The 16,180-nt window shown below is 42.4% G+C and overlaps 1 protein-coding gene across 3 annotated transcripts in view; it reads left to right on the plus strand.

The window, feature by feature from the left end:
* LOC112553148 overlaps positions 1-15,042 on the plus strand; it is a 58,544-nt gene extending 43,502 nt beyond the window's left edge. For 2 of the 3 annotated variants that reach the window (XM_025220172.1, XM_025220174.1), the window contains exons 2-3: positions 11,126-12,368; positions 13,028-15,042. In XM_025220172.1, coding sequence (XP_025075957.1) covers positions 11,133-12,368; positions 13,028-13,087 — 1,296 coding nt within the window. In that variant the 5' untranslated portion in view covers positions 11,126-11,132 and the 3' untranslated portion in view covers positions 13,088-15,042. Of the gene's footprint in view, positions 1-8,970; positions 9,332-11,125; positions 12,369-13,027 lie in introns of those variants that run through there. The other variant, XM_025220173.1, reaches the window with a different exon arrangement.
* Positions 15,043-16,180: the final 1,138 nt, after the last annotated feature.

A 16,180-nucleotide genomic window follows, 5' to 3' on the forward strand; every position in this document is an offset into this window, starting at 1 on the left:
TGGCTCGTATTGCCCACGATACCATTCTGCCATCAAAGTACCCCTCAGGACCTGCCTCAACCGTCTATCTTTTGATGTGTTTTCTTTCACCCAGGTCTTTAATCACCGATTTCATGATGTCCCAGATTGAGTTTCGATTGTGGTTGAACATCTCAAGAATCTGAGGAGTTGTGAGGTTGTCTCGTCTCACATCAGAGAAAGTCTGACGTGTCACTTTTTCACATCTCTCTCTCATTCTTTGCTTCTTCTTCTTTTTGTCTTTCTAAGGGGCGTATGTGTTCAATAAAGATCTCCGACACTAAACCAGTTCACAGAACTGAATCTTCATTTAAGCTATTTGCGCCTCGTGCTTCACAAATTGTAACCTAGCAACCATGTCTTTCATCCTCGTGGGCGAACAAACAACCATGAGGAGAGATAGAATAAACACAATAATAAGAATACCAATCGATTTATTCAATAAAGAAACATAAGGCAGTTGAGTGTAAGAAGAAACATTCTCCTGTAAATGGCCTCCAGACAAAAATGTCTGATATAGAATGTGGGAACCCAGCAAGATCTGTGCTTAAGCCCCTGTGGGCATCTCTCTGTACACATAACAACTGTGACTGGCTGGCCCCATGTAAACCGAGATAACAAGAATAAAGCCTGCTGCGTAACTACACGAAACAGTAGAATGTTGATGATAAGCTATCTAGCCACATCCATATTCAACAAGACTTTGGGGAGATTGGCTCATACCCTGAAGGATACACATAGAAATAGCTGATCACCCAGGTGGAGAGAAAGTCAGACATTCAAAACAAACGTCTATACCAACAAACAATAAAAAAAGTCAAAGAAAACACTTTATTCTTTAGAAAAGAATTATGATAAAAAAATCTCAAAATAAAAATAATCATGTTGTATATAAATGTGAGCATGTCATCGGACTTCAGAAGATATCAAGTCTTTATGAAGTCTATGACTTCCACGTAAAGAGGTCAGAGGTCGGAGACATGCGCAAAAGCTACTTCAATGCCCGGTGATCCAACTTCCTTCTTTTCATCCACCTTGCTGTCCAACGGGTACATTATTTCTCACAGAGCTGGAGGAGGTGTGGCAGTAATGTAGAGAAGATGAGCATCGCCCACACAAACAACTAACCCCGAGATAAATGTTGTTTCTACTTACTGCTCAATGATAAATGACAAATTATAATCTGGACATCAGGACATAAACGAAGTCCTGAATTAGTCGTGGGTGTGAAGGTTGTTGTGTTAGCAAAGTCCACTACTTCGTCTGCAACTCGTCCTATAAACATGTCAGAGGGCGGAGACTTCATCATGGGGGACCAGGCGCCGGGCAGGCGGCCATTTTTACCTTCAGTCACGGGGCTGAGGTATTGCAGACAAACAAAACAATCAGAGGAATGGGGACCTGAAACACAGCACGATGGTTTGGCCAGTAGTAATGTGTCTGTCGGAGAGCAAGTCTGACTGTAATAGGCAACTGCTCTGTAGATTGTGGTAGACATGTTGCCAATATGTCTGTTCCATGTCATATTGTCCACGGAGGGAGGGATGTCTGTAACTCGATGTCTAAACACGCAAAACAACTGGCTGTTCTTCCCACCAACGAGTGTGAGGCCAACAAATGTTAATCAAATGATTGCAAGTATTCAAACACATGTTACAAAGAAAAACACATTATTTAATTTTTTCTGCTTTCAATAATACTAAGCCCTACAAAGCTTAAAAACATTTCCGAGACATGTGTTTACAAACGCTGATGTTTTTGTTTTGGTAAGAAATCCATTTTTACAGTGGGCAATAACTCTGATCATTATGTGGGAGTGACGGATTTTATGTTGAACCTGGTCTCTTCATTCTAAAACGATTAATTGAAAATCTACCATCTGAAGAGGTATCGTATGATATTGTTAGATGGAACATCCCTCAAGTCCACTTGATGGCTCCAGGCATTGTCAGACAGTGTGAGGGACTTCTGATGAATCATTCGAGTTTATCATATCATCCTTAAGTCTGAGGTGTTAACAACCACCCAGGACTTAGCTTCTAAGACAAAATATCCTAAATTCTGAAAATCCGAGCTGGTTCTCTGAGGTGAGACAGAAATACAGAACTGAATGTTGTCAACAACGGACTGACTGCAAATGACACAAACCTGAACAAACAGAGATCGAGACTTTGTGTGTAAATAAACAAAATCAGCTTGATTCTTCAGAAATTATTCACAAGTGAATTCCTTTTCTGTTGCCTGTTCCTATGTCAGACAAAAGCTAGTCGCTTTAATGGAAAAGCTACAAATCTTACAGGAGGATAGCAATGGGAAAATAATAAAATATTTACAAAAAAACCTATGGACAACTAAGCTTGTTGAAATAATATTTTCACAGAAGGAAGGTGAGATAAGGTTGTGTTAGGCGGAAGAGGGATGTAATCCATCCTCCAAGCAATTGAACATGGCCGTGGGATCTGTTATCGAGTTTTGACAAAAATACTTGCCGGTGGCAGGACGATGTGTATTGGCGACAGATGATGACAAATAATTGTGTTACAAAGTGTTTCTACCTGCTAACATGTAAATGTGGAGGAAGGACGGTTTAAACAGAGGGATTGAAAGAAGAATGGAAGGGAAGGAAAAGAAGTGAAATTGTGTCCCTTCAAGGAAGCTGTGGACGATGACGGATGACACTTTATACATTAAAAAATAATTACTGAAGCATTTGTAGAAACTGAGGAAAAAGAAAATCTTTCGCAGGCTGTCGTGATTGGAATAATCAAAAAACTCCAATCTTTCTTTTTTCTGACAGCTTTCAAAGCACTCGGTCAGAATTTCAGTAATCCAACTGTAGGGACTTCGATTGAAATTGTGGTAAACGACCAGATAGTAGAAACTAATGAAAAGATATCGTGAAATCCTTCTAAACCCTGACAGTCTGCCAAACCTCGAATATCCTGATGACACTTCCTTGCAAAATGTTACAATGTCCAGATTCTGTGAGGGAATAATACAGGCATCTCCTGTTAGGAAAAAAAACAATTAAATTTACTTCAAGCAAGGACTATTTTCTGGCTTTTCACAAGTATATCCTTGTGCCACTGCCTCGTGTTTATTGAACCGTTATCTTTTATCTTCCCTAGAGGATATTGAGAAATCATCGCATTTTACGGTAACAGACTTCTTTGAGGTGAACAAAGGAATATTTTAAACTGGAAAATGGTAATAAATTCCGTTTATTTTACTTTGAAGAGAACCAAGCCTACTCACCAGCTTCTGATTACAGTCATAAAGGGATCCATCGGTATAAGGTGTGAACAAAATTAATTCACCGGAAGCCTCTTATATCAAAGTTGTTTTTTAAATAAACAAGTTTCAAATTCTTTACACTGTTGGCCACTTTGTAGAGACAGAGAAACCACGGAATGGACAAATGACTTGCTTAAGGTTTTGGATTAACATCTCTAATAAAGCACAAAATATTATTAGTATAATTAAACAAACTGATGCTGATGCTGATGATTCCCCTCAAAAGCAAAACTGCGGGTTATTTTTACCCTCCCCCTTACACCTACCCAAAGAGGTTTCGTTGACAGTTTACCCACGTGAACATCATGTCATCCCTTATTACCTCCAAGAACAAGAACTGCTCAAAGCTAAAGTTCCTGATGGAGATCTTCACCTGCAAGAAATTCCCTGCCTTCCCCGTGCTTCCGTGCAGATAGCGCCTCATCCATCACTGTTTTCACCTCACCCACGTGACCCCAGGCCTGCGTGGGGCGGCCAACATTAATCACCAGTCGCTTTTTTTGTGAATTCATGCATGGACGTATTGCGTGCTAGTGAGTGAGGAAAGGAAAGAATAAAACAGAGAGGCAAGCAGGCTATCTTCAGCCTCTAACACTAATATCTCATTGGCTTTGCAGTCCAACCTCCCACGCACCCTACAAACCTCTTTTCAAACAGAAGTTCTGTTCTTCTTGTAATGAAGAAGTTGGAGTTCGGATTCGTTGGATGGTAAAAGCTAGAAAACTCTTTAAACTGAGTTCAATACGAATTTTTAAAGTTGCACTTATTTGACTTTGATTTCAGGTTTCTTTTTTCTGCCAAGCAATGTGTTTGGTCCAACAAGAAACATGTGTTAACGAGTTTTCATGCCATTTCATGGCAGCCATCCTCCGATGGTGGTCCCGACACAAACATCGACGAAGCCTCCAACACATTATCAATTATTCAACTGAAGGGAGAAGGAAGCAGAGAAGGATTGTAAATCTTTTGGTGCTAACTCCTGACAACCTGCAAGTTGTCTGCTTGTCACTACTTGCTGTACACTCTGATCCTATCATCATCGTCGTCGTCATCGTCGTCGTCGTCATCATCATCATCATCATCATCATCATCATCATCAAATCAAACGTTGCAACATTTCACTCCTTCAGAACATTAAGTCTGCCACTGGAACTGGTTACAGCTTTGCTCCCACCCGAGTGCACTTGATTGACACGGTCTACCCGGTGCGATGAAACATTGGAGAGGTGGATAATGTGTGCAGACATCATCATATCACAACAGTTCATCCGGCAGGCTTTAGAAGAGAGATAATCTGAGCTTAAGACACTCAAGCAAGAGTTCAGTCCGAGCATCAAGAGATTCTCACTCCAGTCTCCACCCTGCAGTCAGTTGATGGACAATGGCGGCACAGGATGGACAACCCGAGAGCCAGGTTTTCTCCCCTCCACAAGGTGTTTCATGAAATTCTGGTTAACTGACACCAAGAAGAAACCTAAGAGTTGTTTGCTACTCGACGGGTTCCTGTAAATTTCTCTTGGTTTTTTTTTTTTCTCTCCATTTTACCTTTCCTCGTGGATCTTCGTTTGGCAGACTATCAATAAACAAAATGAGAGACGGAAAAATCACGTTCGGCTTTTCTGACCCTCTAGCAGTTTATTCTCTTCCTTTATTGCATTACTGGATGCAGTCTGTGGTCAAATGGATTCCGGACCATTCCGTCTCTTTCGATTAAGACTGTTGGTGGATTTCATTCCACAGTAAGACTGAGCTTAAAGACCTCGTGTGGAGGCAAGTGACCGTTTGATTGTGTGATTTGAATTCAGGACACGAGCAATCCTCACGACAAGTTTCTGTGTGTGTGTTTTTTCTGTCAATTTATGAACCTTGTAATTAGAATTTTACTGTTTTTGAGGAGGCCGTGATGATTTCGATGTCAAATGAAGGCTTCTACTACAAAACCTTGGAGACAAGAGAATACATAGCATCCTAGTAAGTATTTAACATACTGCTAGTCAAGACAGCGCTCTGACAGGTCTTTAACACAATCTTCTCAGCACCAAGATTGTTGCTGATCAAGGTTCCTTCAATCTGTTGTTGTTCCTTCACAGTTGATACTCCGAAGATTTCCCCGATATTATTAACAGCAACAACTTGAAAACAATTTTAGAAAGTTAGAACAAATTGTGAACGAGCACAAGCTATCAGACATATATAAGAACCTGTTCGCTCCAGACAAACCCACACATTACTGAACCCAGGACAGAGGTAGCCCCAAGACTAGCCACCAGGTGGGTTATAGTCTCAACATGAATTCCAGCTCTTTAGTCAGAAGTGTTCTGAGACAGCAGTCACTTTTAACTGAGGCGATGAAGCACTGAAATTCGGTACCAGTTCTTTACAACCTGAAAGAAATGCTTGAAAAACGTAAAAACGAAATCAGAAAGTGTTATTAGGTAGGTGTTGCTTGTTCTCTTTTTAAGAATTGTAAAAATATTGCTTTAAGGAGCAGGACTAGCACCTGGCATGCCACTCACCCACAAACATGACACCACTTTGCCACCTCAAAAAAAAACAACAAAAAACAGACGTGAGTAGACACTTTATTTACATTCACCTAAAATAACTTCGTGCATTCTAAGGACACGTGAAGCAACGGTCCACTTGCTACGACTGTCATCTCCATCAAGCCCGTGAGAATTTCTTTGATCTGCGGCTTACATACAGTTCACCCTCGCCACCCATGATTAACCTAATCCAGGGGTGGGGAATTAATTTTCCCAAGGGGCCGCATGAGAAATTGGGATGGTTTTAGAGGGCCGGACTAATATAGTTAACTCAGTTTTACCCAATACTGTATATATAGTATATATACTGGCGGGCGGGCCGGCCTTTGCCCAGGTCTGACCTAATCCCTGCCACCCGAGATGGAGGCTTGGCTCACACCAGCACCACGTGACCGTATGTGTGACGTAGAAAACCGTTTCTCTCCCAACCGCGCGGGGTTTTATTTCAAAATACAAGGGAGACGTGTGGTCGAGCGGATCGAGCTTTCAGAGCAGAAGTTTAACATTTTAAGCCCCGACTTGAAAACTGTTCCACCCCATCCAGGAATCCAGATTTTTAAGAGAGGCAGTGGACATAGGCGGTTGTTCCCCTTTGTGTATTCCATGCCCGCCAGGAGGCTCTGTGACCTTCACCTTTAACAAGAGTGTAACCTTGGCGGGACCAAGGAGTCAAGGACGCAAAGCTCCAGTGGCGGAGTATGTTGTAAAAAAAAAATCCCTGTTAATCGTAACCACGTGAGGTAGGCACAAACACTTTGTAACAACAGCACGTGACCGCTGAGAAACCCCACTCCTTGAAATAGCCTGCGTGGGGGCCACTGAGACATCGTTTGTCATGATTGTATGACAAGCAGGTCAACCACGTCCTTCGGAATCATAAGTGTTTGCAGAAAGAAGCTCATAAAGATCCAGGGAAGTAAAATACCAGCCCCCGCGCCATTCGCCTCTTTATTTCATTGAATGTATTTTGTTCATCGCAAGAAATTATTTCCAAAAATCAGAAAACAAATACTTCTATTCTATTCGGAAGACACCGAACATAGGGCGCTACAATTCTTATTTGCATTTTCAGGTGGTCAACCATTGCCACAAATCATGAGACGATCGGTGCAGCCCCCAAAATGTCAGAAGCTAGAATTTAGCTAGGTTCGCTTTTAAAAAAAAGTTGCACCCCACTAGACCTTTAACCTTGTCTGGTAAAGACTTCCTAATGATTATTTCTCGTCAGCAGCAGGGTGGGACCCAGGACCGTATATATCGCTTATGTTCGGTCCATGGTAGGACGACATGATGAAAGGTCTTCGTGAGGACACACGATTTCGTCCCTCCAAACAGTTCCTGACATCGGGCCCTAGTCTAAGCAGACTAACTTGAGGGTTAACAGAGGGCTCCAACAAAGTCTGGCCAAACGAATCGATGAGTACACTAGCGGGAAATCAATTCCAGAAGAAAAACCGCCCCACAAATATGGCATCAATTCGTTATCACGGCCATGGCGGGCAAGGAATCACTCAAATGTGTTAATACCCTGACTATGTGTTTGGAAATAAATGGGTGGAAGAATAATTATAGTCTGTTGTCTTGGACTTTCTTTCCATCCATTCGTCTATTCTACTTCCTTAAAGGTTTCCCTCAACCCACTCAACTCACTTCCGTCCAAACGAAATCAGTTCCGACTATCTGACCTTTTACTGACCACGGGAAGTCCTTGTGTAACATCTGATAATAAAGTCCGACTCGGTTAACTTATACTTCGTGTGGATTCCACGAAAGAAAGGAAGGAAAGAGATGAGTGTGGTATTGATCCCGTTATTAACAAAGGGTCATAAAGCCTGCGGGAAAAATACAGCCATTGTGGACGGTCTGTGCCATGGAGACAATACATCAAGGAAGGAGCAGGAAGTTCAGAAGTTGTCGTCAGACGGAGACCACGTGGTCCTTCTGGCCATCCCGCTGACAGCGCCCCTGGGACTACATCTTCCGTCCCTCGCCGTCCTTATCAAAGGGCTTCTCACCTCACAGACCATGTGATGAGTGGCACAAATATTCGTGCTTCATGCTCGGAGTGGTTGGATGGATCAAATATTCTTGTCTGTCACTTCTTGGGTGGTTGTACGTGCGCGAGCTGGTAGGAAAGGACGGCGGGTGGAGGCAAAAGCAAGAAAAGAAGGATACTCATTATAATTTTTTTTCTGCTTTTTCCTTTTTATGTGATCATTAATTCGTTACATTTTTTTTCTTTTTTTCAGTAACGTTATGATCTGACAGACCTAGCCCTAGATACTCAAGAAAAATCAGTTCACTCTTTAATCTTGCAAATTGAGGAACACAATAATGCAATTCATTAATACCATTCTTTGCCTTCTCCAAATCTCTTCTACAGACGAGAGGATTGTACGAAGAAAAAAAAAAAGGAAGACTCAGTGCGTTGTCATCTAATACAGTTTTTAGAGCTTCTAGATAAAAATTGATGTTCCTGAGAGCCAAAGACCAACGATGGGGTGTGAGGTGTCATCTAGTCCATCTCTATTCCCATCCCCGAGAAGGACGAGTGAGAGTAAACTATTGTGTCAGGGTGTTTGTGTCATGACGATATCTATCATGTGTCATAGCTACATATATAGTATCTACAACATGTGTCATGATTACTTTTAGTCCGTGCGTGTGTCATTAAGTACAGAGAACATGACAAAAAGGACATAAACTCTTCCCGTCACCCTTCTGTTCTCTTCATGTTCACGTCACTGTGTGGGTGTGTGATGTGTGCAGTCTTTGTGTATATTGTGTGTGTGTGTGTGAGAGAGAGAGAGAGAGAGAGAGAGAGAAAGACAGTTGGTATACGTGTTGAGGTTCATGAATATGCGCTGACACACATGAGTGCGTGTATGTGTATGGACTTGTATGTACGTTCGAATTCCACACACATACACATGTATTATGTATGAAAAAAAAAAGAAAGACATATAATATTAGACACAAATATTTATTTCTTGGCATATTCTTTTCTGAGTTCCCTACAAACGAACATTAGTTCTTGACATTTACTGTCTGCATACACTAACTGACTCATTACTGGAGCAGGCGGCACCATTGTGTCTGTCAGCGGGCAACAACTCACCTCCAGTATATGGCGGTTACACATGATTTCACAGCTGAAGACTAACATCAAGGAAAGATAACTACGCTTGAGCTGGCATGAAGAGTTAACTCTGCCCCAACAAGCGGCCCACAAGACCGAAATGTGTTTCAGTAACAGAGAACAGACACAGTTATAACAATGGTTGCCATGGACACACAGTTCTAATGGTCTTTGACTTAGACACAGAGAGCAAGACAGCAGACAGACATCCACCCATGTATATCCATTCAGACCGTCGAGTGTAGAGCTGGTCCTGACAAATGTAGTCGCACAGGTTCCGGCGAGAAAACACGATCGACAGGCCCCCAGGACCTTACACCTTTACTCCCTTCAGGTGAGAAAACATGAGCTTGTTAAATACTGTGTCTATCGGCTCGAAATAATGTGATGGTCATTAATTACAAATCTGATCCGATGATCTCGTGCTGAAGCAACAGCTGGACACATGTTGGTGTTAGTAAGACCAGGCAACAGCTTCGCATCATCGCTTGAGACATGGAACCCTTGAGCCCCATCGTCCCTGACCTGCTTTTTTGTTGATCACAAGCTTTTTGAACACAATAAATATGTGACCGCGAGGTTGTATAGTCTTCTCTACAACTGGAGGCCCCCAATAATCTCTTGACTGGATAAAGATAGACAAGAGTGACTGGACAAAAAATCTTCCCTTATATCATCCGATTCAAGCAAAAGATGGGCTGGCAAAGAACAGTAGGTCGAGGTGTGAACCACTCCATCCCAACTCCGCCATGTAAGCCTTTGAATGCTCACCAAAATCAAAGTCCTGAGTGCAGACCTGTGTCTCCACAACAAATCAGGCAATTCCTAGGACAAACAATGCACAAGACCTGTCCTTAAAAAATGTTCAAGGCGTTGAATGAAAACAATTGTCAGGGCAGGAGAGTGCGTTACCATTGGGTCCAGAAAAACTCTGTCCATTTCTGTCAACAAAAAGACAAGAGAACTTTGTTTCCCAGAATTTACTGTCTGCACGTGCAGTGTTTGGCTGCATTCGCAGAAAAAGTCTCGCTGCTGAAAGATAAAATACTTGTCTTTCACCATTGTCCCCAGCTATCACATTGATAAACGACCACGTGACCTCGTCCTCTATGTATGTCGTCTGTCTCTCTTTCCTCTGTCGATGTCAAAAGTGCGGTTTACGGTTTGAAGCCTCCCTCTGATGTCTTGATGCGCACTGCATGCATTTTGTGCACGTGTCAATTCCCCTTCCATACTATCATCCCTTGATTGTGAGAAAAAGATGTTGTATATTGTTCACATCGAGTGTGAATCGTGTCAGTCCACGTCTGACATTAGAGAGATTAAACCAGCATTGTACCGTAGGTTTACACTTCTGTGCACCTCTCAGGGGTCGGAGGTCAGAAGGTCAAGAGTTCGATAAGCGCTGACCCGCCTTTCATCGCTATCTCGGCCAAGTTGCAAGAAGAATATCATTTTTGACAAATAATATACTTTAAATATTATATTCTTGTATATCGATACTGAAAAATGGTTTGTGTGCGTCTTAATATTATTTGTAACCATTTCGGTTACTATTTAAGCAGTTCGTTGAGTATGGTGTCAAAGATGAATCTTTTTCTAATTAATTGGTTGTGTATTTGTTTTGTTGGGTACTAAATGCTGGTGCTTATTGACTTATCAGTGAAGCAGATTCTCAAAGTTACTGCTGCTATTTAACTTTCTTGTTTCGTCTGTTCTTCGTGCTATCAAAATATATTTCGTGATAATACAGACATTTCATGCTAATCCTTTGGGGTTTTTTTTCTGTGTTTCAGATACGGATTTCAATCATTGCTTTGTTTTGTCTCTTCGTCTCTGATACGTGTTTCAGGTACTCGTTCAATCCGGCCGTGTTTCGCCTGTGTGTCAGATGACTTGTCATTCTATAAACATGCTGATGTTCTTCAAAATGCGTGTTTCGTGCCAACAGGTGCCAGCCAACATGCCTTTATTTCGCCTGTGTCTCACATCTGAGTTTCATGTTGCTAATCCTGCCTTTGTCTTGCCTGTTCTTTAGATAAGCTCTCCACGCGGCTTCGGTTCATTTGTGTGCAAGATGTGTATTTCACGGTCCTGACTCAGCCTTCAATTTTGTTTGTGTTGCCAGCGGCGCCATGGTGTGCCTCAATCTCACAGAGAACGACAACCACACCCTGGGTGGAGAGCGCGCACAGGAGCTCTTCGAAGAGGTCAGTCACGTGATCTACGGCTTCATGCTTCCGGCGATCTGCGTCTTCGGGATGGTGGGCAACGTCCTGAACCTGACCATCCTGACCCGCCGCAAGCTGCAAAAGTCGTTCCGCACCCTGGAGCAGGCGGCCAACCTTTGTCTCATCTCGCTGGCCGTCAGCGACCTCATGTTCTGCATCTTCGCTTTCCCGACCATGTTCCTGCCCAAGAACGACTTGTACGACAGCAAAGGTCTACTACTGACCTACCGCGTCTACAACACCGCCGTCATTAACGTCTTCATCATGATCAGCACGTGGCTGACAGTGGCTATGTCGCTGGAGCGCTACCTGGCCATCTGCCACCCGCTGCGGCAGGACCTTTACCTGACCACCCGGCGTATTAAGATCGTCATAGTGCTCACATACATTCTCTCCTTCGTCTTCAACATCCCGGTGCTGTGGCGCTATGAGGTGCAGGAGGTGTGCCCGCAGGTGCTGGCGGCCAAAGCCAGGGTGCAGATGAACACCGCCCTACAAGCCTCCAGCAGCTATGGCGTCAACGAAGAACGTGTGGGTATAGGTGTCCTGGGCGTCGACAACAAAACCCGGGTGGGCATTGCATCGCCGATGGAGAGACACACGATGACAAACCTGTCGAATGGCGTGCCCTTGCTGCTAAGCACCCCCACCATGGCCACGCTGGCGGAACTGGCCTACATCCACTTCAGGCCCATCCAAGTGTTTCTCTGGGACTCGTCACAGCTGGACACAGTGTACCGCAGCCTGTGGGCCTTGGTGGGCAACCTCATCCCCCTCGTTCTGCTCATCTACTTCAATGTCTGCCTGTGCCGCAAGATCTACCGCTCCTACAAGATGCGGCAAAAGTTCAAGCAGGAGCACCACAACCGGCAGGATAACTCCAGTCACGTGATCACGGTGACGCTTGTGGCTATTGTTCTCATGTTTCTTATTCTCGTCGCCCCTTCCGAGATTGTGATACACGCCGCACGCATCACCAACACCAACAACAGCTACACCTACATGACGGTCGAGGCCGTGATGAACTTTATGCAGGGCATTAACTTCTCCGTCAACTTCATCCTCTACTGTATTATTTCCCCTTACTTCAGGAAGACTCTCAAGTACATCTTCTGCTGCGGATGTTACAACATCTACCAGGTATCCAAACAATGGAAAAAGGAGTTTGAGACATCACTCATGTGACAAGTCGCTAGCATGCACAAGCGAGTTGTAATCAAGTGATAATGAAATGTAGAACATTTAATAAACAATCCCCTATTCCCACTGAAAAAAAAAATCAGTGTCATGGTTAAGTTTTGCTCCATATCAAACACTTTACAACTTTTGATCCGGAAGATATTTACTAACCAGTTAGAAGTGTTTGTGACAAATAATTCCAATGTTTTAAATATACATTTACTGTTCCAAGTGAATCTTTAATGGTTTGTGTAATTAAGGGGTAAACTTATGAAGGAGTAACGATTCAATGATCTCCCCCTCCCTTTATATTTGTATCGTATGTAGAAAAATGTTTTGATTTTTGATGTGCTTTGAGATTTCACTTAAATGTGCAAAAAAGGGGTAAACCATTTATCCCTGATACAGATGCTCAAAATCGTTTGTTAAATTCACAAAAGTATTACAGTCGAGATTGATGTTTGGTGACTTAGCAAGTCAAGACATTTGGAAGACTAAACTTTTAAGAGTCGAATATTTCTGTCGTGTATTTACTAAACTACGTTTCATTGGATTTTTCTACTCTCATGCGTGAAAGTTTGTAGGAAGAAAACTAAAGTACTGTGTCGTCTTCCGTGCAGATTCAGGAACACTGGAACATCGGAAGTGCCATTTCACGACATTCTGCACAGCACGACTGAATGACGGCAACAAAAATACCAACAACAACAACAACAAAGACTGACGACTGAAATGAGCCAATCGCCACAGACTATATCTACCCGAACTGCACGTGGAGTTACAAAACGGAAGTGGAGAGTTCGTGACGTATGAACTCGTGTGAACTCGCAGCGCACGTGAACAGTGCAAAAATGGCGTGTGATTGAGTGATCATCCCGCTTGATTACACCACTGATCTGCTACGTGAGTGTTTTGGGTGACAGATTGTCCTGAAGGTCTGTGTTATTTGATACATTTGCTTAAAAAAAGGGGGAAGCAATTTCGTCACGGATCTTGTGGATGTGTGAGTTTTTTCCCCTCATGTGGTCCACATGCCTTGTGTGTTTGTTGTTGTTTTTAATTTTAAGACAAAACAACCACTCGAACTATCATGCCAATGCTCATTTTGAAAGACCGGGAGGTGTCAGGAAAGAAGTGTGGCCACAAAGACAGGATGGACTCACTTTGTTGGGTTCGAGTTACCTGTCTTCAGAAATGTTGGTGAATATACTAGTTTGTGATTGTACTGGTGTGAATGTGCGTGAGTGAAGTCAGTTCACAAAGATTCTCTCATCACACGGGTAAGGACAGAAGGGGAGACCATAAGCGCACTTGAATTACAAGTTTTATCCGAAAATCGAGACAAAAAAGACAGGCAGCCTGAGCAAGGTAGGCCAAACCTTCCATCGTTCCTCCTTGCTGCCATGAATGAAAAACTAGCCGCTAGCAAGCCGCTTGATTCCGTTAAGCCCTCGATAACAGTCTTCTTTCATCTGCTCATTTGAAGCTTTAATGTCCTTCTATTTATCTTACCGGAATGAAGTGTTATTTTTCAGAGGTACTTTCTTGTGAAAAAACTAGTTCAAATTCGATATTTTTAAAAAGTTTGTAGAGTTTGGTTACAAGATTTCTAGCTTGGCAGTAGGCGTTGAAAGGTAAACAAATTTTTTTCATCAAAGACACAATAAGTTTTCCTCCGTTTCAATAAAAAGCACTTGTATTGAATTCTTTAAAACTTTTTTTTTCTTTACGAAAACCAACTTTAAGAGTCATGAATTTTTCAACAAAACTTTTTTCCGACACGAACTGTAAATCATGCTGTAAAAATAATTTCTAGCAGAGAATGGATAAGTTAAATGTAATTCCTACTATAAAGACCTCAAGAAAGGAATATGCATATGAAATAAATAATAATCTTTTACGGGTATTCATTCAATATTCACCTTAATGTACCGTTGTCCTTTCATAAGGGCGCCCAGACAAGTAGACATCATGCATTCAGACAATTGACAATTATTTAAGATAAATGTGCTCAATGATTGTGTTTGGTGGCCTAAACTGAACCACTTACATCTTAGAGTATGACAGCTATTTCATTATGTGTTACATTGTTGGACCTAACGATGTTGTTTGAGAGATGTGAGGGTGACAGTTGGCTTGCATGAAAAATACAGCAAGGTCTGGCATACCAAAGGTTCAGATCCTTCCCTGCCAACAGAAAAAAAAATGTTTACCGTCTCTGGAACCATGAACTTAGTCTTACAGCTTCAGTAGGATGACCAGATGCTGACACAGATTCAAAGAAACCAAAATGAGGCCCAGTGTCGGGCACTTGACACAACACGTTTTATAATGCATGTTTTGTTGTCTTGTTTGTTTAGTCAGTAAAGACGGCAACACTCTATTCTCTTTGTGTGAATGTGTTCGTGCTTAAATGCGCTGTTGATCAGTTTATGCGGCGGCAATGATGATGATGATGATTGTTGATGATGTGTATTAGGTGCACGATGATGATGATGATGATGATGATGAATCTCCACCTTTAAGGGCAGGCTGAAGGCGCTTTACAATAGTGATCTAGCTCGTGGTGTGCAGTACTTGCACAAATAGAAGATGGAATGAATAAGTTGGATAAATAAATAAAAAGTAAATTATATCAGCAGGAATACCATGGTTCTGCACGATGGGTCAGTTCACTTTTTACATTTGCCAGCTCTGCTCTGTCCACTTCTAGGCTACTCTGAACGATGTCTTTGACAGTGAATAAAGCAGACCAGACAGCCGTCTATTAAACAATCAACTATTACCAGTTTTTTGTTTGTTTTTTTTGGGGGGCAATTTTGTATACTCCTTTTACCCCCAGGATAGTATGCAATGACAATCCCAAACGACATGAATAATTTCACTGAAATTAATATGCCTGGCACTCGCCAGACCCACCCACGCGCATATCTCCAGGCGCGTCTGCACACACACACACACAAATAACATATGCGCATACATATACATAGCACATCTGCACATACACATATAGAAACATTCATTTACACACACACACTTATCTACCATCTCACTATTGCACACCTCAGTTGCTGTTTTCCCGTTATTCTTTCAGTCGGGTACTTGACTGGAGCTGTAGTGTGGATAGGAGAAAGCTGGGAGTAGCTTCTGGCTGCATATCCGTCCTCCCATATAACATTCTATACACATCACTTATGTATGTTATCATGTGTGCATCTGTGATTGTGTCTGTTTGGTAAAGCGCCATGAGCTTGCCCGTAGGGCCGAGTTATGGTGCGATATTATTATTATTATTATTAAAACACTCCTCGAATATTAATTTATTCATATTTGGGCTTTCCCGCAAAGTTTTGCCGATGGGAACTGTTCAGGGTTTCGAAATGTTAATAATAGCATCTAACAGCATATTGATAATGTCGTTGAGATTGATGAGGGAATAGCGTGCTGAATGTCCATTTGTCGAGCTGAGCTATGTTACCGCGGGGTTACAACAAGGTCTGTATTTTCCGAGCTGTTCATAGACTTGTCTGTAGAATGCCTCTTTAAAAAACCATAGAGTTCACAATCCGTCTTTTCAAAACAGTTGAGGGATAGGGGAGGGGAGTGGCGGGAGACCACAAGCGAGCAGCGCCGACCGACCGTTACCCACAGCGGGAAAGTGCATCCTAGGGACAAGAGGGCGACAGTAAAATCTGGCCATAAAAGTAATTCAATTATATTTATTTCTGTGAGATTTGTATCAAATTATTTTACATGTCAGTGCGGTGATGGTT

This window comes from Pomacea canaliculata, linkage group LG12, assembly GCF_003073045.1.
Source record: "Pomacea canaliculata isolate SZHN2017 linkage group LG12, ASM307304v1, whole genome shotgun sequence".
NCBI classification, from domain to species: Eukaryota; Metazoa; Mollusca; class Gastropoda; order Architaenioglossa; family Ampullariidae; genus Pomacea; species Pomacea canaliculata.